This window comes from Mus musculus, chromosome 1, assembly GCF_000001635.26.
Source record: "Mus musculus strain C57BL/6J chromosome 1, GRCm38.p6 C57BL/6J".
Taxonomy (NCBI): Eukaryota; Metazoa; Chordata; class Mammalia; order Rodentia; family Muridae; genus Mus; species Mus musculus.
In genome coordinates this window covers 138,273,295-138,295,406 of record NC_000067.6, presented here as the reverse complement: position 1 = coordinate 138,295,406, position 22,112 = coordinate 138,273,295, and the positions used below count along the sequence as shown (strand labels likewise).

The 22,112-nt window shown below is 39.8% G+C and overlaps 1 protein-coding gene across 1 annotated transcript; it reads right to left on the bottom strand.

Moving 5' to 3' along the window:
• Positions 1–5,944: 5,944 nt before the first annotated feature.
• Atp6v1g3 (ATPase, H+ transporting, lysosomal V1 subunit G3) lies at positions 5,945–21,669 on the bottom strand. The gene is made up of 3 exons (NM_177397.3): positions 21,560–21,669; positions 11,641–11,741; positions 5,945–7,620 (listed from the first exon to the last, which is right to left on the bottom strand). Exons 1-3 carry the CDS (start codon positions 21,639–21,641, stop codon positions 7,447–7,449), a joined length of 357 nt encoding a protein of 118 aa, NP_796371.1. The 5' UTR covers positions 21,642–21,669; the 3' UTR covers positions 5,945–7,446.
• Between the last annotated feature and the right edge of the window lie 443 nt (positions 21,670–22,112).

Sequence of the window (22,112 nt, the reverse complement as noted above, 5' to 3'; positions counted from 1 at the left end):
TTTGCAAGGGGCCTGTGATTGCATAACTAGTTGCCTTCCAGATGGAGCAGAAACCACCTGCATGTGTGAGGTGTGGCAGCTATGTATCCTGTGGAAAGATGAACACATAGAAGCTACAAGGTCATTTCACAGACCCACCATGCATTCCAGGTTTCCTAGTTGTCTTTATTACTTTTGAATTTCTTTTTGGGGGTGTGGGAGGGGTGTAGGAAAGAAGATAATGGCCTATGGTAGAAAGTATGAAGAGAATGGAATAGACTAAACTGGACAAGAAGTTGGGGCTATGATCCAGACTCTAGCCTAAAGAGAGGGAGGTAAAAACAATGTTGAATTGATTATAAGCTCATTTATGTAGAACTAGAAATATCTCAGTTTAGTTGTGGCTTCTGTACAGAGTTATACCCTTGGTTGTGAAAGGAGAAACGAATAATAGTTGCACCTGTTAAATGGGTACAACATGAGTCTACTCCCTGGAGTGAGCAATCCAGGATGTAGGTGCAGGCCTGTTGACTACATGTGGATTTTCCTCGTGGGCAGGCGGTTTCTTCTTAATGACTTTGGTCATTTCATTTTGTTTAAAATGTGCTCTTCTTGAGCATTCTGCATGCTTAGCAACCCCATTAAGGAGGCCAGTTCTACCTTTCATCATGTCTCAACCCAGCTCTTAGCTGTAGCTAAGACCCTACTTAGCACTCACTCGGATTACTGTAGTATCCTCTGATTCAAAGCCCTTTCCTCCAGGTTTGCCCTGTTTTGCAAGATGTGTGCGGATTGCATTTGTTAACTACAACTCCTTAAAGCTCCTTAAAACCCCTCATTGGAGCCCCGTCCATTACAAATGAAGTACACACTTCTCACAATGGCATAAAAGCCACTTTGTAACCACCTCTGAGCTTTTCAACAGTGGGAGCCTTCTTCCTTCTTTAGGATCCTTCAGTTCCGTCTGCATTATATGCTCTAAATCTGGGCATTTGTACTGTTCTTTCTGGCCCGATGCCCCTCTTTCCCAACCATACGCCATGTGCACCCCCACTCATGCTCAGGTTTTTTAGGTTCCTTTGGGTTTTTTTTTAAGGTTTATTTGTGTGTGTGTGTGTGTGTGTGTGTGTGTGTGTGTGTGTGCACGCGCACATGCACCTTATTATATGTACACATTATGGATGCAGGTAGCTACAGGAGCCAGAAGAGTGTTTCTCCAGGAACTGACATTACAAGTAGTTGTGAGCCACCATGCAGGTGCTGAGAACTAATCCTGGATCCTCTGCAAGAGCAGTAAGTGCTTTTAACCAGGAAGTCAACTGTCTAGCTCCTCCCTATATTATCTAGAAGAACAATTGAAGATTCTAAGGTGGTAAGCTTTCACTATGTTAAGATTCGGATTTGACGTTTTATAATCTCTGACATCATCATATCATATCAATAACGATTGGATATGAGCAACATTAAATCCACTCTTTAATCAATTACTAGTATCATGCTCAAAGTGTCAAGTTAGATCTCAACTAACTTGATAAGCAGTAGTCATTTTCTGCCAGTATGGAAGTCACAGGCAGGACAGATAGAGCCATGCAGGATGCAAAGCAGCATGAAAGATCTGCAGAGTCACCCAGTAGGCTGCATCCAGCTTTCCTAGTGACCAGAGGAGACACACAAATTAAAGAAATATTAAAGGGTCAGTCAATGGGATTTGCTGGGCAGGGAAGTGATGAAGCCAAATTCCAGGAGAGAGAATTAGAGTCTCTTATTACTTTGATAGTTCATATAGTACTACTGCAGATGGGTAAGTTAGTGAGAAATGCACAAGTAAATGCATCGTAGACAGAATTAGTCACTCCATGGTGAGGGTGGGAGTGTTTTCACGTTGATTTGTATTCACCGCCTGATCGTCTCTTTCCTTTCTGTGGGACACATATGATCTTGAAAGTCTTTTTGAAAGCAGTGGTCTCTGAAAGTTTCACTCAGCACAGTCAGAGCCTTGCTGATTCCAGCGTTATTACCATACGATGCTCTCTGTGTTGACTTCAATTCACATAACATTCAGAGCTGATGGGCTTATTTGGGGTGTTTGGACATATTTACATTTGTGCATAGGAAAGCATCTTTCTGAACTGTGACAGCAAACTGTGAATTCCACCAGGAAACGGGGCCTCAGAATATTGGCAGGGTTCTCGTGTTCACTGGAATCTGTATTTAAATATCTGCGGGACCTGTCTTGTGGGACACATATGTTCTTATTAATTGATTGCATGTTAATAAAAATAACAAGTTAACAGTTTTAACGCTTTTTCAATGGAAGTGCTAGCATGATAAAACAGGCTCCCCTCAACTTCTGTTTGTTTGGATTCTACTTAACTGAAGATGAAGAAACAGCAGAGTTTACTTTTAAAATGAGACACTCTTTCTACCATCCCAGTACCTGGGAGACTGAGGCAGAAGGACCACTTCAAGGCTAGCCTGGGCTACATAGAAACACCCTGTCCCAAAAGAGCAAAGAAACAGATACAGGTGCAAGTGTGTGCACATGCACACTCCTCCTCATTCTTCCGCCCTTCCCCCTCTCTGATACACACATTTACACACTCATATACATGCACACACAGAAGCACACCTGTATGTATACACACATAGAGATTTATAGTTCTTCACATATACTGACTGTGGAATGTTTCCAGTAAAGTACTGCCCCTCCCTGCCTTACAGTCTCCTTCAACAGACATATTCAGACCAGCCTATTTTTTCTTTAATAATTTCTATCCTGATTATAGAGACTCTAAGCCACAAATATATGAATGCAGACATTCTGGTTCAATTTGCATTGTTCTTTCTCTTCAGCAAAAGGCATAAGAAGTATTTCTGCTGTGTACAACATTGAAGTAGGAGTTCAATCAATCTGAGGATACCAGGAACCTAGTGCATTCAAGGTCTAACTTGATTTTAAACCATTGAACACTCAAGTCTCTGGGGTGTTGGAATGAAGAATACTAGCTATAGAGCAGGGATGTGGTAGGGCAGAATTCAGCACGCTCAATGGAATTACTGAGGATCAATGAGTAATGAATATGTTTGTGTTGCAAGATTTCTGAGCTGTTTAAGTCATTAGGAAACACTTCTCATTGCTTCTTGAAGAAGGGAAGCTCATGGTACGAGAACCTCTTACACCAGCAATTCCACTTGGCCTCAAGAGAGGGTGGATCTGAGGACAGGGAGCTGGAGAGTGGTGAGTAAGATTTGATAAAGCAGAATCATTGCCTTTCAGTGATGTTTGCACTTATATGTATTTTATTCTAGGAGATTACTCCTAATAACACAATTTTGTTTTTATTTAGGACAATGAATTTGTTGTTCTGTTGAGGAAAATTCTAGCCTGACTAATGCCAGAGGATGGTGACCTGAGGCGTTGTTGATGAGTCTGAAGGTGGAAGCAGGCAGACTGTCCGCCTACTTCCTGCCTGAGATTCCTACCTTCACTTCAAAAACAAGACGCTGGTTCAACTTCAGAGGCAGAACCAAATCATGAGCACAATTAATAAAGGATAAGGAACTGCCTGTTTGGGCATTCAACACTGTTGGCAATCATTTTATGAATCTGCCATAATCTTCTTCCTAAACTCGGTGCCTTCTTTGGCTGTCTCTAGAAGGTTCCATTCACTCTCAGCTATCATCTCACTCACATTTGAGAACTCTAGTTCCAACAGGTACCTTCTCATCCTCTCACACTGTTGAGCCACATGCTCATCAGCACACGCCCATAATGGACTTCCTGTTAGTGTTAGTGTCCCTATCGGTATGTGAGGACATGCCACTTGAGAACTGCTTCCTATGTGTCCTCCCTCTAAAACGTCCTATATTTGTAAAATGTCCTCTCTCTACTCTCCACGTCAAATAGGACCTTGAATTTCAACTAGTTTATAGATATGATTTAAAATTTCCTATCCCTGTGAAAGTCAACCTATGCCAAACCAAGCATGCCTGACACATGTCTTCCTCATACTACAGCACTGTGTCTCTGATAATTTTTACACATTCTCACCTATGCATGACTTCTGCTCCAAACTTCCCACTTTCTGAGGGTGTGCGATTCCAAGTCACATATCTGCTGTGTTTTATTTAAATATTTAATAGCTGTCAAGACAGTTATCACCCTGTCCTGTTGGGTAAAACTCAGTAGCTTAAAACAGCAATTAATTATCAATAAGGAGCTTATGGATTTTCTGGATACTTAATTCAATTAAGTTAGGGTTAGGGTTAGGGTTACGGTTAGGGTTAGGTTTTGCTGAATTAGGCTGGGATAGTTCTCAAATGCTCCAGGATAAACTAAAACTGTGGCTTTGCATTTTTTTTTTGTGCTTTTAGAGCTTTATTGTAGAAAGACAGAGAGAAAGAGAGAAGGTAGAAAGAAAGAGAGAGGCCGGCCATGGCCACGTGGAGAGAGAGGGGAAGGGAGAGTGAGAAGGAGGGCTAGAGAGGAGAGTAAGAAAGGTGAGAGCTTAAAAAGCAGCTTTACCTATTTGACCAATAGTATTCTACTATCTTTTCCTAGCTACAAAGCAATGGTGGTGCTAACCCATGCCAAGCTTGAGCTTTTACATCGTTCAGAGGCACAGTCTAACTCTGTGGTTCAAGCCACCTTCCAGTCCTCCCCTGTTCTGCTGTTACAGACAGGAATCACCATCCCTGGCTAATTCTTGACTGTGTGTTTGCTAATATGGAGAAAAATATTTTGATCTCTACATTTATCTCCAATTTGGCAAATACCATAGTGTTGTTTTCAGGTGTAGTGAAGATGAGTAAGAACTCAGTAGAGTCTTTTCCCAGTTTATATTGTCTTCACAAAGGATCACAACAATAATAGGGAAGAATTAAATATGCTTAGGATTATTCATCTCTTCCTGTAGAACTGTGTGAAGAAAAAATGTTTTTTAGGATAAGTACATGCTGAGAAAGAGAGAGAGAGAGAGAGAGAGAGAGAGAGAGAGAGAGAGAGAGAGAGAGAGAGAGAGAGAGAGAGATATTTTGGTATGACTGGAAAGGCTTGCAGCAAAGTGGGTTATCTCTGAAATACATGAAATCTTTTCACATGTAAATAAAGTAAAACTTGGCAGCTGTACCATCTGTGAGAATGTGAGAGTTCTGGGAAAATGAGTCATTCAGTGACAAAGATATGAAACCAGTTTTGAATGTAAAAATATGTGAGCTACTTAAGAGTGCCGGATGCTGGCGTTAGCACTTACTTCTGGCAGTAGAGTATCTAAGATTGACAGGGGTATTAAGAAATTAACAAAGACTCCAAGGTGTGAAGGGGGAAAGCAGTAAGTGGTTACTACCGTTAACACCACATTTTAAAAACTGGTCTAATGTGGAATCAAATCCTAAAGTGTTATGAGAGACCCCATAGTTCTTTGACAATCTCTGGGCCTAAAAGAGCCGAGCTATAGAGACAATGAACAGTTTGCCAGTGGGATGTATAGAGCAAAAGGCACATGCAGGACAGATGCAGCTTGCCACATCTCATTTCTTTCTTCTCTGTGTGGCATTGCCTTGCTTGTGAGAAAAGCCAGGTGCTAATTTTGATGTGTTTTTAAAGGGTTTATGTTCCCCAAATAATCTTGTGTCAGCTTAAAAAATTTTAGCCTGTGTTTAAGATAATATACTTAAGCTTCCACATGCAAAAAAAATTGACTTTTAAAAAATTTACACGAGACGAGAAAGACAATTAAATTTTGCCATGTAATTGCAAACCACAAGCTGTGCTCAGAGCTGTCCTCCACATCATGCCTTTTCCAATGGCAGCTCTCGTCACTGTATGTATCTAGCCTCACTTCCATCTCCCATCTCCATAAGAGGGCTCTCCAAATCTGAGTTAAAGTGGAAATTTCTCATAGGGAAACAAGAGCAGCTCTGTTTGTTTTCCTTGATAGTAAACACATACATCAGAGACAGGCTTCTTTGGAATGTTTTGGGCTTTTCTGTTTATTAAGGAATAAACTATTTTTTCTTGTAATGGAAGAAAAAGATCACCTAAAGCCCAGAAACTAACTTAATAAGTTTTCCTTATTCATAAAGTTGGGAAAGTAAGGAATCAAATGGAATTCCAATTTTCTCATCTGTTTCAAATATAAAATTGACTATTTCTGAGATTCTAAACTATAAAAATGATAACAATGTTTATGAAGTTTGGGAATTAAAATTTTTCTACATGTAGTGCTTGAAAATCTAACACTGGGAAGAGGTATAGTGGCACATGCCTTTAATCCCAGCACTAAGGAGGCAGAGCAGGCGGATCCCAGTGAGTTTGAAGCCTGAGCTATAGGATGAATCCTAGGACAGTGAGAACTTGACTCAAAACAAAAACACAAACAGACAAAACCCCCACCAAGGTCAACAATACTGCTAGTGCTCAGCAGTGGGTATTTAGAAAGCTTCCTGGGAGGGAACTTGTGAGTAAGTGAAAGGTCTAGACACTGATGTCACACTGCCAGAGGAAAGCTAGAGCTGACACTGTTTCCCAGGCAACTCCAGGTCAAGTTCTGAGGCTCTAATGACCATTATGAGCAGGGAACTTTTCAAATGGCAGCTCTCATCACTCTATCTAGCTTCCGTTCCATTTCCCATCTTCCATAAGTGGGCTCTCCACATCTGAGTTAAAGTGGACATTCCTCACAGGGAAGCAAGGGACCAGCTCTACTAGATGTCTGTTTCTCCACACAAGGCCTAAGATAATTTATACATTGAACTAACAATGTACACGAGCTCTCAGAATGTAGCTCATTTAATAAGGAGAGCAGGGTAGCGCATACTAATTATTTTTGTTGGAGGTTCACTTCTTTACAAACTACAGAATTTATCCAGATATCTACTCTCTCAGATGACCACCTTTTCTTTCAAAAATGTCCTTAAAACAGAGTAACATTATTTATGTAACTTGAAGTTAGGCAGGGATAACTGTGATGGGACCCATTTCTTCTAAGGTGACTTCTAACATCATTTGTTTCTGTCTCTGTTCTCACAGACAGTTTAGAAATGCTTTTTGAACTGCCAATGAAATATTATGGTTTTCTTGCTAATTAATAAATTAAAGTATTTGCATATTCATTTCAGAGGTGTCTAAGGAACAAAATTATATTCTCCTCTTAAAAACTATTGAATAGGAAGAATACCTAATAAAGCACCTTCTAAGCCAATAAAAAGAAATGTGAAAATATACTGGAGTGATTGTTTGCTGTTTAAGTGTTAAAATTCAAGTTTCTCGCTTTCCTTAACTTGCTTCATACTAAACGCCATCCAGGAGAAATGACACCATGTTACTTATTTTTTAATTCTGTGACCTATATTAAATATGTGACATGAAAGTTTATAGTAAACATCAGGTGCACAGTTGCAGACCTTTAATATCAACAGAATGTGTATCCCACTCTATGCCTATGGACTTGGATGTGTGGAGCACATTCAGTTGGTGGCTCTGTAGTTCACATGGACTTCTGGTTTCATGTCGCACACCATGCTCAATAGCTGCTTAATCACGCTTTCCATACACTTGTTGTAGCTTCCGTTCAATTCTTTGATCTTCTCTAGTGTCTGCTCTTCTATTTCATCCGAGAGGTGGCTCTGAGAGCCCATTATCTGTGAAAGCAAAAGATGAGATTTATTTTAATGTATGCCACATCAAAACAGTTAAATTGAACTATTTTATGAACTTCAGCATATTTCTTTGATGGTCACTTTAAGGTGTGATTTTTTTATTATTATTTTTGCCAGCATTCTATCTTCCAGGAAGACCCTATTAGCATCTTAGTATGTAGTCATTAGTTAACTAAAATATAATGTAACAAAGAAAGTTATCGATTTAAAGGGAGCTGCAGCGAGCCACTGGGAGAGCGATCATTTTCTAAAAGCCAATGGCTTACTCTTAATTTCTCTCTTTCTCAAACCAAAAGGGTTGTGATCCCTTTGAGGATCAAATGATCCTTGCACAGGGGTTCCCTAAGACCATCATAAAGCACAGATACTTACATGACAATTCATAACAGTAGGAAAATTACAGTTATAGAGTTGCAATGAAATACTTTTATGGGGTCACCACAACATGAGGAACTGTGTTAAAGGGTCACAGCATAAGGCTGCGAGCCACTGCTCTAAGTTTAGCCACACCTCCTCTTCCTTTCTCCCTCCTCCTCTCCTTCCCTCTCTTTCTTTTCTGATATTTGAGTGTAACTCTCTCGTAGCCCATCTTTGCCTCAAATTCAATATGTAGCTGACAATGACATTGACCTTTTCATCTTCTTGTCTTCACCACTTTAGTGTGTCACAGTGCCCCATCTAGGGGTCCTGGGGATCGAACCCAGAACTTCACGAGTGTGCGGCAAGAACTCTATCAACTAAGCTACTTGATCTTTCTGATGTTTCTTCATTTCCTTTCTGTTTTAGAAGCTTTGTATTTAACACAGCCCCAGGCATGCATTAGTGACAGACTTGTGCTGCAGATTTGGTGGGTTACTTTAATTCCAGAGCACTGGTTCTCAACCTGTGGGTTGTGAGCCCCTTTGGGGAGAAGTCAGATGACTCTTTCATAGGGGTTGTATACCAAATATTCTGCATATGAGATATTTATATTATGCTTCATAACAGTAGCAAAATTATAGTTATGAACTAGCCCCCAAAATAATTTTTTGGTTAGGCGTCACCACAGCACAAGGAAATGTATTGAAAGGTTGCAGTATTAGGAAGAGGAAAAACCATTGATCTATAGTCTAGAAACTTACTGGGTCCTAAGATGGAAATGAAACACATTCTGGACTATTGGATCTACACTCATTTATGTTTATATTCCAAGAACCAGGAGGACAAGTCAAATCAAAGAATATAATTCTGAGAAGCTACAGTTCTTGAGAGCCAAGACAATTTTAACCCAAAGGAATTGGGATAACTGAGTGTGTAAGAAGTAAAATTTACGTACAGCTGATTCTATGTTTCAAAATAGTTGAGAACTACTTAACAAAACAATTCCACAAAACGTATTATTGATCCTAAATTCAGTAACTTAAGTGAGATTCTACAAAAATGGAACAAAGATTCAATTAAAAGTCTTACTTTATAAAAACCCAAAAGGTAAATACTTTTCAAAGTATTGCCTATACTCAGTACATGTCACAGAAGTATGAGGCTCCTCTCGTATTACAGAGAACTCAGCTCCTGTGCTCTGTAGCTCACACAGGCTTTGGCCTGAACATTTGGAGCATTTTATGAATTGGAAGTTGATCATCCTGCAGCATTCCATAATACACTTGAACCAAGAGTATTGTCCCTTCAGAGTTTCCCAATTTTTAAACCTTGCCTCATATTGATGCTGATGGTAAGAGACTTGATACTGTCCTTTATAATTGAAATATTTAAGTTGATGTGATAGAACAAGATGCTGACACCAGGAGGCCATGCCAGGGAAGATCTGCTCTAATGGTTTTATTCTCTGCTTGATGTAGCACAGGCTATGGTTACCCTCACATGTGCACCTTTGATTGCTTAGCTGTAAAACCGGCTAGGAAGTGTATTCTCCGAGTGATGAGGCATAATTATCCAATGCAGAGAGTCAAGCTCCTGTCTGATTTATATTGGATCCTTCCTGTGAACTAATGTTTCCAAAGGTTTAAACTAGCCAGTTTCTAAAATTATGGTCAGTTTTCTTCTAACTTTAAAATCAGATGTAGTGGTCACATCAGAAGCACTTACAGAAGATAGTCAAGGCTGGCTGTTGTTGGTGTACTGTTCTAGTATGCCATTCCCATGACAGGATTCACTAACAAGGGTAAGGACACAGGGAGATGCTTACTGACTTGCTATTTTTACAAGGGTCTATTGGACATCTACTATGGAGAAGTGGTAGGAAATTTAGGGAAACAACAGGGAACACAACAAAGAACCCGTAGTTTCTAGAATTATAAGTCTGCAATGGTGTACAGCTGCAATAAATGCAAATATACAGTATGTCATACAGTGATAAATGCTATGGAGAAAAATTAAAGACCATATTATTTTCCTTTGTTGTTTTTAGAGAGGTCACTTTAAATAAGGTGGTCAGGAGGGAAAGCTAACTGTTGAACATAGATAAAGAAAGATGAGCTTGTCTAAATACAAGAGGGCTGTGCAGCCTAGGAATACAGTGAGTGAAGGGGCCATGGAAGCAAGATACTGTTTCTCCTTAGGAAGACAAGAGTAGGTTCAGAAAAGCAGAAAATATAAGCACCAGTCATGAGGGCTGTGCCCACATGCATGGATAAGAGTTTAGGATGTTGGTTTCTAAACACTCACAAAAAGAACTTATTTTTCTGATTTTTCCACTATATCCTAAAGAGTGTGTGTGTGTGCATGCATGCATGTATGCTCAGAATTGAACTCAGAGTCTAACACTTGCTGGGCAAACACTCTACTACTAAGCTATAATTGTTCCTATTTTAACAGGGACAATTATTTGAACAAAGAACTTACTGAGAAACTTTTTTTTTCTTTTTACAATTGGGTCCAGGTTCTGAATATCCATGAGATCTTCATGTATTTCTTAAAATAAAAGTTGTAAATGGATAAATGAAGATGCCTAAACTCTTGTGTTTTGTTTTGCAATGACAGGTTTCTGAATAGCATTATATTTATTATTTTAATGGTGCAAAAATAGGTCACACAACTTAGCTTTAAAAATAGAACTTAATGCTTTCTTCTAAACCTGTTAGCAATATGGCATGATGTCCTTTCTGAAAATATCATGCTCTTATTTTTATTTATTATTTTATTTTGTTATTTATATATGCATATATATATACACACACACACATATATATACATATATGTAGTGTGTGTGTGTGTGTGTGTGTGTACATGCAGAGGCCAGAGAAGATACTGGGTCTCCTAGAGCTGAGTTACAGGTGGTTGTGAGCTGTAAGATGCTGGGAATTGAACTCAGGTCCTGTGCAAGAGCAGGAAGTCTCTTGACAACTGAACCATCTCTCTGCCCAACCATGCAACTTACCTTTCACTCTAAGCTTCATACACTTAAAAATGATAGTGTAAAAAAAAAGCCAGATTAAAAAAATATTTCAATGACAAAATTACTGAATGAAGGTATCCAGTTGCCAAGGAACCATAAGGAAATAGCACGGGCTTTCCTTGTTTCTTTGTTTTTGAAACAGCATCAGGATGCCTTGAGGTCAGCTCCTTGTGTTCCCACCTTCTGATTCTGGTATTACAAGGGTGTGTGGCACCACAGGGTTAGGGACATGGCTCTCCTAAAAGAGAGTTGGTCTAACAAATTCATTCTGCACTTTAGCCTGAAAAGCAGTCAATGGTTCTGTTATTAAACATTAATCCAATTCATACCTACCTACCTACATACATACGGTAAGAGTACTTTAAACTTTCAGTTGTTTATTTGATGATGTGAACACAAGTGCTCACGATACATCAGATAGCAACCGAGTGGCTTTAACACATGAAAACAAAATTAGTAATTTATTTGTTTAAGATTTAGCGGTATGTTCAGCTTTGGCTGGACTGTATATGCTGAACTCCAGCAGGTTGTTCTAATGTTCTGTCTCACCCTTTACACACAGGACACCTCGTCTGAGCACCCGGAGACGGTGCCAGAGTCTTGCTCACCTTAGCCTGCTTCAGGCGGAAGTCCTTCTCCATCTGCATTCTGTACTGGTCCGTCTCCGCCACAGCTTCTTCCTTAGCTTGCCTCAGTCGCTTTCCTTTTCCTGAGAATTAACCGCAACAGAAGTACCTTTGAAAATAGTTTTTCTGGTACAGGTCTCGCTATGTAGCCCTCGCTGGCCTGGGACGTGCTTCGTACCTTAGGCTGGCCTCAGATTACGGCTGCCACTTGTGTGCTGGTGTTAAAGGTGTGCACTACCACACCTGCGACCTTCAGTTAAGCGCTGGTATTGCTCTTGCAGAGGATCCAATTTCAGTCCCCAGATTTCATTTCTAATGGTTCCAACTGCCTGTGTCTGAGAGTGCACACTCACGGGCACAAGCTCACACACATAAACACGCTTCAGAAAATAGTAGTAAAAACTAAACATTTGAGCTGGAGAGATAGCTCAGCCATTAAAGGTAGCTTATTTATCTTGTAAAGAACACAAATGACTTTTCCTTTAAAGTTCATTGATAAATCTCCTCTTTGCCCACTTTTTAAAAACGATTTTCCCCCCATTATGTCAAACTTCATTAAAATGATATTCATTTTTTTCTCCAATTGGGTTCTTTAGAGCATAGAGTGACAACTTTCTTTCACACTTAAATGTTAATGTAAAATATCTACCCATATACCCACAGCAGTAACAGCTAGAGAACAGCTTTTAGCTGTCACTTACTCAAAAAAGACATCATTTGGTCAGATTTTATTTTATTTTTTAATTTTTTTGTCCTGACTGGCTGCCAGGCATCCTTCAGTCCACACCAACTGGATTCTATTTAGTGCTGGCAGATCTCCAAAATCATTGCAGACTGCAGCTCAGACTCTATCAAATGACTTTCAATTTTTAAAGCATTTTATTGGGATTTTTTTTTCTTCCCATTTGCTACCTTAGAATGTCTGATTAAGCCCCACAACACATCAAAGTAGTTTTTTTCTTTTTCTTCTGGTAGCTTTCTCTGAGGGGGACTTGAAAGAGGCAGTAAAACCAATTGTTTTTAATGGTTGGGAGATTTAGCTAGGTAGCCTTCTTTCCTTTTATTATGAGCAAAGGTGTAAGCCTTAAGCCACAAGACAAGGTAGATGAAAGTCCTCTACAAACACAGCAGTGGGGACCATTAGTCATGCACATGAGGTGTGTTCTTTTGAGAAGAGACTGATATTAATGACCGCCATGTCTCCACCAGGCTCCACTTTCTGGGGGCCAGGCATGAATGCCCTGTAGCTTTAAAACTTTAAAGAAACTCTGAACTTTATTGTTTTCCCTGGGAATCATTGCCATTTTCGATGCCATGTTCTTTGTTTATCTGACGTGGTTTACTCTGTGATCATGTCCTAAGTTCAGGTTATAAACTTTGTTAACTATTATCCTATACAGAGTTTGAACTAGATACTTGTTCCTCATTAAATAGCAAGAAGGATTTTTAAAATGTAATTGTATTTACTATTATTTGTGTGTGTGTGTACTTCTCTGTATGTATAGATGCCAGAAGACAATTCACTCTGTAGAGTTCGTTTTCTCTTTACACTTCTGTGTGGGATCAAACTCAAACTCAGCCTTCCAGGCAAGAGCTTTTACCTGTGGAGCCATCTCACTGGAACAGGAAGCAAAAAAAAAAAAGTCTTAATATAAACATTTATCTGTCACCTGTATCTTTGTAGCATTTGCGCCAAGTGTAGTTTGCTTCTAAATTTCCCTCCTAGCTGGGCAGGAGTTGTTTTGGTAGTTACTGAAAACATACTTAGAATAAAGACTGAGTCACTGAGTTATAAATTACCTTCGACATTTGGCTAGAACGATGTAGCACTTGTTTGGGATAGATAATGATCCCTGTTTCCACACCCTCTAAGCATAAAGCCGGATGGAAACTAACACTGCCTTGATGCTGGGAGATTAGTGGAACACAGCAAGCCTTGCCATCTGCCTATTGGTTAATGCCTCCTGACAATTGTAGACCCTAAATGCTTCAGGACCTTATGGCTTTAAGCAGTTCTTGGCAGTAAACATACCCCACTCACAGAGATTCTCTTGTTATTAATCTTGTCATTAACATCAGTACAAAAATAAAAACTATGTGTTAATATTTTCTTAGTGATCACTTGTATCCATAATTACCTTACAGATTGAATGGTGCAAAAATATTCCTGCTCCCCATCTTAATCCCCTAATAGGTAATATTACCTGTTTCAAAGTTGTGGCTCTAATACAGTTTTGAAAATGACAATAAGAGGGAAAGCTCTGTGTGCATGACCCCTGAGCAGAATCCAGCACTGCCCTAAGAGACTCCACACACAGCGATGGGTTTGGAGCCGGTTTGTGATTCCCCTGTCCTGGCACCGCTCACCTGCTGGTTCACATTCAATTACAGAGGAGAGCCACAGGAAGCCACTGCTGGCACAGCAATTTTCTGGATAGACTCAGCAGCTGCCCCTGTGTGAGAGCCTGCGTATGCTACACCTGATTTAACCCAGTGGACGAAATGGAAGCCTAAAGTTGCTGGTTTAGTTAGAGGTGAAACAAAAGGGGTGCATCAAATCCACTCGTATTAACCTCTAGCTTGCTTCTCTCTGTGTATGGGAAGAGGACCACAATTTGAAAGTGTACCTATTTCTTAAGTATTAAAACAGTCCCTATGAACTAAAAAAAGTCCATATTTTTATTCCCAATATAATCTTTATCAACATAGAGATGAGCACATGAGACAATCTGGATTTTTTTTTTTAATGTAACAGTTGAATTTATAGCCCTGCAGTACTTACAAGGATATACAGACTTATCAGGCCAAGAGTTCTGATTTGGAGCTCAGAAAATGTATTCATTATATGTTTCATGTTTTAAAATAAGGGTTAAAAGGGCGCTGCAGAGTGGACCCAGAGGAAAGGGTTGCCTTTTGTCTCCATTTCTTTGGTGATTCTTGACCATCTCCTATAAAAGCACAGAGCCAGACACAGTGAATGAAGAAATACACAGCACATAGGGTCCTTGCCATGGAAAAGGTGCTATTAATTCAGCGTAGTATGGAAGTATGTATGTCCTGCCCCAGCTTCCAAGAACATTATCAAACAAAATTTCAGGGAACATATGAGATCTTACTGGGAAAATAATGACACATAAATCTTGCTTCTGTTTGCTCTGCAGTCATTGAAAAATCATATTTATAGAGAGAAATGTCTTAAGCTTGTGGAACATAGATGCTTATCCTCAACCCATGCCACCATCCTGCATGTTTAAGCTATCATTATAAGCCAGGGATCTAAACAGATAACACTATCAGGGACTCTATAAAGACTGGTTGGGGAATGTCATAAAAACTATGGAGAGAATCTGGATAGCTTGAGTGATGGACAGGGCAATCCGGGAACTAGAAAAGGACAAGCTAGGTAGGGAGACATTGTAAATAATTGCACCTGAATAAAGACAGTCAGTTTTCCATGTTTGAACCATTGTACAGATAGACCTGTTCTACATTTAACCAGTAATTTAACTCAGAGAAACCCTGAAATGTGTTTTCTAGGGAGGAAAGGGGATGTGTACACATTGGAGTGATATTCCAACATGTGGGAAAGAATTTTAAAAAATTAACAGGTCAAAGCTAAAAGTGTTCTGTATAGGAGATGGGGCGCAAGGCTCAAAGGTATGCTGCTTAGCTGCATATCTAGGGCAAGCCAAAAGACTGTGTGTCCTAAGATACAAACAAGTACCAGAGACACCAAGACACCTCACTCTTGGTGTGGCTGCTATTAAAAATAATTTCATGGAAAAACAGGGTTTTTTTTTGTTTTTATCATCTCAGGGGGGAATCAGAATTAGACAGTATATATCACAGAGAAGACACTGAAAATTTCGAAACTATGAGCAAGTCATTTAGAACTTCTGAGTCTTTGTTCTCATCCAGATCGAAATAATCATCTCCCACACCAAGTCATCTTGAAGATGAGCAAAAGATGGTCAGGAAGCTCAGGGTAAGACTAGGTGTTTAGTGAGTCTGAATACCTCTAGATAGGAGGCACTGATATGCAGACAGGTCCGGGAATATCACTAGAGAGTCTCCTGAAAGCTCCTCTGAGGATATCCAAGGGTTGATAATCAGAATACGGCTGAACAGCTATGTCTGCAATTCAGGAGGACGGATGGGGAAGGAAGATTAACATGTAAGCAATCAAGGTCTTTGTATGTGCTGTGACAATGGCATCTGAGCAGAAATCAAAAGAGAACATACAGAATGAAGAGAGGGCTACTATTTTAAGGTAAGGAAATAGCAACAGCCAATCTTCAGTATCAGCTATATGGTAGAGAAGTATAGAAAAGCAAAAGAGACAGGAGGCCATGACTCACTACAAGCTACCGAGAACTGAAGTGAGGCACCCTGTGAGTTAGTATTACAGAATATCTAGTGTGTATCTTTGTACTAGCATAGAACCTTGGGTATAGCAGTGTAATGCCACAATCCTTACTGCCAGTCTGTATTCTGAATGTAAGCCCGGAGACAGATCATAGACTATATGGGCATAACATGGCAGGGATATTGAGCATTATGAAGAATAAAGGTGACTAAGGGTAGAGAGAAATTGTGAGAGGTTGTGATTAAGACAGGTGAGCTCTCTTGGAAGAAATGGCAAGTGAGCATAGGAGAAAGTCAAAGGGCCCTGTAGCTACCTGAAGGGCAAACATCATCCAGAGAGAAGGGACACTCAGCACAGCAGTCCTGAGCTAGGAAGTATAGTGTGCTTAAAGAGCAATTCTAGAAAATACCTGGAAGGAAAAAAAAATCTTGATTTGGGGAATCTTGTTAGCTTAATGATAAATTCTTCTTGATTTAAAGAATGCTATTGGTTTCATCAACCATTAAAATCACTGGAAAAATAAACAAGTTGTCAGGAAGAAAACCGTAACAAAAACAATCATCAAAGCCATCTCTGGTGACTGTGCCCGTTACCAAGTCTTCATCCGAGTCTTTCCCTTCACCTCTATTTTCCATGATGCCTTAATGTGCTTTTCTTTTTGTTTTATTTTCCTCTTAAAAATGATAACAAAACTGCATAGATCTTGGATTAGATTTATCTAAAGACTGTTACTAGACAAAAGTGTTCTGGCGTTTTCTACGACTTACTCAAAGATGTGAGAACACAATATACTCAAGAAATACTCTGTTATTGGGTGGGTTATAAAGAAAAAGGAAATATTTACAGGCCTGCAAAGTATATAAGGCAGGGCTATGAAACTTTATATACAGATTTTATTTTATTGGTTTATTAAAAGTCATGTATTCATGAACCAAAATCTCTACTTTCAGAGTGGAGATTTTATTAAACAAAGGATCTTGTCCAAAAAAAAAAAAAACCTGATTATCTTCAGATTTGGAAACAGATGAGAGATTTGCTGCCTTACTAAAACTGACAAGTGATATACCCACGAAAGCAAGACTGAAGGACTGTGTGTGCAGACGTTACCTCAGTAGAAAGCAGAGATGTTTCTTGAGTATATTTTGCATCTAAATGATTCACTGGGAGACTCAGATGACAGAAGACCATGATGATCAACATCTTGAGGTTCTTTGAAAGGCAAAGGACCTTGTTATGGGGAGAGGGAAGTTTCGAATCTTTCGCAATTGTTAGTGCAGTTACTTGAGACCTCATCATGGGGAGGTAACTGTTCCCAGAGGTGTCCTGAGATGGAAGGACTGTCCACAGACAGGTGAGGACAAAGACCTGTTTGGGCTATGCAGTCATTAAGAAGCAGAAGTTGGATTTGTACCAGACTCCTCGCAGGGAGGGCTGAGCTTGGTAGAAGGCAGGAGGGTGTATCTTTTACAGTCTAATTGTCTGTAGCTCCAGGGAACGTCCATGATTGATCAGTTTTTCTCATATCCAGATGTAAATGTTTAAGTGTTCACCATAGCTTTTGGTGTACATCATATGATGCACTTTATGGCTTTTAAGTGAACACATATGTCATTCTCTGTAGCTTAAAAAGCAGGTGACTAAAGTGTTTGTAACAGGTCATGGTACATGTTATAAAACAGTTTAAAAATACAGGCTTTTTGTATGACGTTGAACACCACGCATGGGAACATTCCTTCACATGGAGCTCTGGAGCATTCTCATGTGTAAGAGTGTGAATGCCATAAAATAACCATTTATTTCAGAGAAGGACAAGACTCCCACCCTCCCGTTGATGCTGGCATTGTGGATTTCTGATTCAAATCTGATCGATGCTTCTGCTCAATGTCAAGATCTGGACCTCCAGGGCAAATCTGTGACATTCCCTTGTAAAAATGTAAGCTGTATGAAGCAACATGTGGCTTCTGTTTTGATTAGTGAACATGTATAGAGCAAATGTTGACTCCAGGAGAGCAGTAAACCTGTTTGTTCCTGTATAAGCACCGTGGCTGCTTAGCAGGTAAGAATATTCATCAGAGCCTTCCTTGGTAAGCTTAAGCATATTCTGTCAAGATTTCCCTGCATAGGCATAGTCCCAGACCTGGCAGTAGGCTAAATAGAAGTGATCAGATCTCTCCTCCATGCTACACCATTTCCCTACTGTTTTTACTTTTGACACTATACATCTAGGATAGGAATTAAAGTGAAATATATTTACGTATTCAGTAATATATTCAGTTTTCAGTCATATGTATATGTATGATTCATTTTTCTTATTCTTCAAAGACATGTGTAGATTATAGATTATATAGACGACTATAGCCATAAAACATGCATATGTATGGACTCAGAGACTCAAAATTTTACATCAAGAAATAGAGACGTTTCTTTCCAGTGGATGGATTTTCTTCTCTGCTCCCTCATAATTGGACTTTTTCACCTGTTCTGCAGCCCTGCCTGCTCTCCTCAAAGCATCTTGTTCAGTCTCCAGTGAGGAAACTTGAGAGCTGTTTAGGACAGGCCTCAGCAACTTTGAGAGAATTCCTGGTGCACCATGTCTATAGCCGTTTAACCACGCACCTCCTGACATTTATAAACTCTTTTTTTTTTTTCATTTATAAACTCTTATGTGACAGCCTTGCTGGGATCTAAGGCAGGACTGTCTAATGGGCTAGATTAATTTTTTCCCACACAACATATATATGACATAATCTCTTTGCTCTTAGATTTTCCCAAAACAGTGAATAATGCTAAATACTTTTTTCTCTCTCCTTTTCTTTCCTCCCTCTCCTGACTGTTTCTTTCGCTTACAAAAGTATACTCACCCACAATGCAAAAAAAAAGTATACTCACCCACAATGCAAACGACTTTCTGAGTTTCTGACTTTCAAATAAATTTAAGAAAGGGATAGTGATGTTTTATAACCTTTACTCCAAATCTCTGTTCTGCTTATATATCACATTTTTCAAGTGAACATTTTTTCTGGGAAAAACTATGTATATGTGTTTATTAAAATGATAACTATATGTGTTTCTTTTATTCCTTGATCTCTTTTGAACCAGTGTTCACTCAGTCTTTAGCACACCAAGTACTTCAATAAGTTAGACCTGAGGTCTACTCATGAGGTTCCATCAACATCACCACATGCACACTCACCCAACGGAATGAGTGAAATAAAAACGACGGGAACATGAGAGGAGGGGCCACACACCAGGCATGTACAGAGGCATCCATCCCCCTTGGCCACAGATCACTTAAGAACTGAGTAAGCCTGGTGCTGCTGTAATCAAACTGCCACCTGCTGACAGGGAGGGGCAAAACAGCCTTGCTAGGGCAGCCTGTGCCAAAGTCTCTTCATGGCACGAAGAGGACATCCTGACATGCTCTGGAAGTCTTAGCTCAGCAGTGCTGGGAGTCAAAATATTTTTCAAATTGTTTTGAAATACGTGCCATTTACTATTATAGACTGATTAGGTGGTCACTATTAACTCTTGGGTGACTACTGGCTTGGATATTCAGGAGCCAAGACATGGTATATAAAATAAATTTGTGTATACACACACACTCACACACACACACACACACACACACACACACACACAGCACACACATACACACGAAGGTGTCCATTAATAAAATGACTTTTTGGAGCACAGATAATAAAATATGCAGTTTCAATATGATTTCTGCGGAATGATTGCCCAAGGTCAGCATAGTCACTGAAGGGGGAGAAAGAAACTTGGTGTTCGTATTCACTATGAACTCCAAAGCACAGCATCCTCAGTGGCACTCACTCCTAAACAACTTGCATAATTAGTGATATTTCTTCTTTAAGCACTTTGAGTAGAGTTGGCAAGATTTATTGGAACCGCAGAGTAATATTGATCGGATATGTGCCCAGTACCATCCTTGGAACAAAGATACCATGTCTATTGTATCTTATAATAGTTTATTATTCCAGGAATTTTAATTATGAGTAGAGATATTTGAATACAAGGCTTGAGAATTTTCTAGACTATTTAAACTGGTAGGTTCTGGATTGCTTGCCTTTCTGTAACATTATTGCATTCACACTCTCTTGCGATTGCATGCATGGTTTTGTCATGGCAAAAGGATATAGAGTGTTAGTAATGGTTTTAAGTACCTTCCTCCTTCCCTGCCTTTGCTGTCACCCCTCTAGAGTTGTGGTGGTGCTCACATGGCAGAATGTTCGGAAACCAATTCACCATAAGAAAGGGGAAGGGTTTTACTGCCACTGCAAACACCAGAGAATGAACACTGTCTGCCTGCTTCCTGTCTGACATCCCAGAAGTCACATAAGCAACATTTTAGAGACACTGCAACCCCCTTCCTATCCGATTTTGAATCTATCTGCAGACAAAGCAGGAAAATGCTATAAAGATGAATGACACTTCAAATTGTTACATATTAGTAAATGATAGAGAGAATCCTGGAAAAACATAGATCTTGGCTTAGGGAACCAGAATTCAAGATGTCAGTCTTGTATAAAAACTATATGAAATGTCTATACTGCATTGTTTAGGAGCTGGCTGCAGATGGAGACCTGGTCCAACTCCTATTGGTTCCAAGTCTTCTCTGTGTGACCGTGAGCATCCTAAAAATGCTGCTTAGCATCATGTCTTCCTTCCACAAAGACCATTGTGAAAAGTAAACAAAATAAATACTGAGCATGGTAGCTGATGTTGTATTTTTGTCTTTTAAAATATTGCCTTGGGCAAATCATAAAACCTATTTTTTGCATTCATGAATTAGAAATAGTTTTGATGCCTTACTCACACCGTGCATGTCAATAAGAGTAGGAAGAAAGTTAAAGACACTCACATGCAAACATAGATATATATGTCTAAATCAGAAGGCAGCAAATGAGACCAAAACAGAGACATTTAAGATGTTGGGATGTAAAAGGCTACCCAGAGAGGGAAAGCAAGCTGTTAAACGTTATCTCAATTTAATGAAACTGTAAATAGCTGCTCAAAAAGCATCAAGCAAATTGGTTTAACTTGTCTTCCTCCTTCCCTTTCTTTGCCGTCACTCCTATTAGAATCTTCTCCTCTGTTGTTGGTGCTCACGTGGCTGGGTGTTCAGAAACCAATTCACCACAAGGAAGGGAAAGAGTTACTGCTTAGTGATGGACTTGATCAGAAAGTTGCCTGTCTCTACACCATTTCACAGTATGGTGCCAACTGAGGTGTAAGTGTGTAAAAGAAGATGCAGAGGTAGGCTTAAGCCTATATCCATAACCTCAGAGCTATTCATTTTGCACACGGCCTCTCAAAAGCATCCACCCCAATTAACAAAAACCCCTTCCTGGTGTGGAGTGTGGAACATGCAGCTGCAGAGTTCCTCCTAATGGCTTAAGGTTTCACTAGGAAAGTAGTAACATCACAGTTCAAATCCAGGTCTGCTTGACAAGGACTCCCATGGTCCTCTCCCTCGTCCCTCTGCATTTTCTGACCAGCCCCTTGGGTGACACTTACTTTTCTTTGCCTCATCTAGCTTGTCCTTGGCCCTTTTCTCTGCCTGCAGGAGCTGTTGGATCCCCTGAGACTGGCTGGTCATGGTGTCTTGCTCCAAGGAAGGTGACTTCGGTGGAAGCTGGGAGATACGGGTCCTTTTCAACTTGTTTTGTCAACAGTGAACACATAGGTGTTTGTTCCAAACTTGCCTGATTGGATCAAAGAGTTGGATGCCAAGGTGAGCTCAAGGAGGAATCCAGGAAAACAAGTTAGTGACTCCAAGACACTGGCAATTCACTGTCACTGACTTGAGCTCTGTATTAACAAGGCAACTATACAGGGCTCCCAGGTTTCCTTAAAGAAATAGGTAGGACATCTCTAGGAACAATATTTGCCACCATATACCCCCACATCCCAATACTGACCTGTTGCTGAATTGCCTTTCAGGTTACAATGTTTCTCCCTGCACCTTGTATTTGCAATAATTTCTCAGGCCTTTATCTGTCTCTGTGATTGAATTATCTGCTTGAGGAAAATTGATTTTCCTTCTTCAAGGAAAGAGATTGTCTGTCTT

Bases quoted from the DNA above. Each gene is read 5' to 3' on its own strand.
- Atp6v1g3 (NM_177397.3), bottom strand. From the start codon at position 21,641: ATGACCAGCCAGTCTCAGGGGATCCAACAGCTCCTGCAGGCAGAGAAA. The intron at 11,742-21,559 runs GTAAGTGTCACC...GTTAATTCTCAG, and splicing joins GCTAGATGAGGCAAAGAAAA to GAAAAGGAAAGCGACTGAGG. The intron at 7,621-11,640 runs GTGAGCAAGACT...TTGCTTTCACAG, and splicing joins TCCGCCTGAAGCAGGCTAAG to ATAATGGGCTCTCAGAGCCA.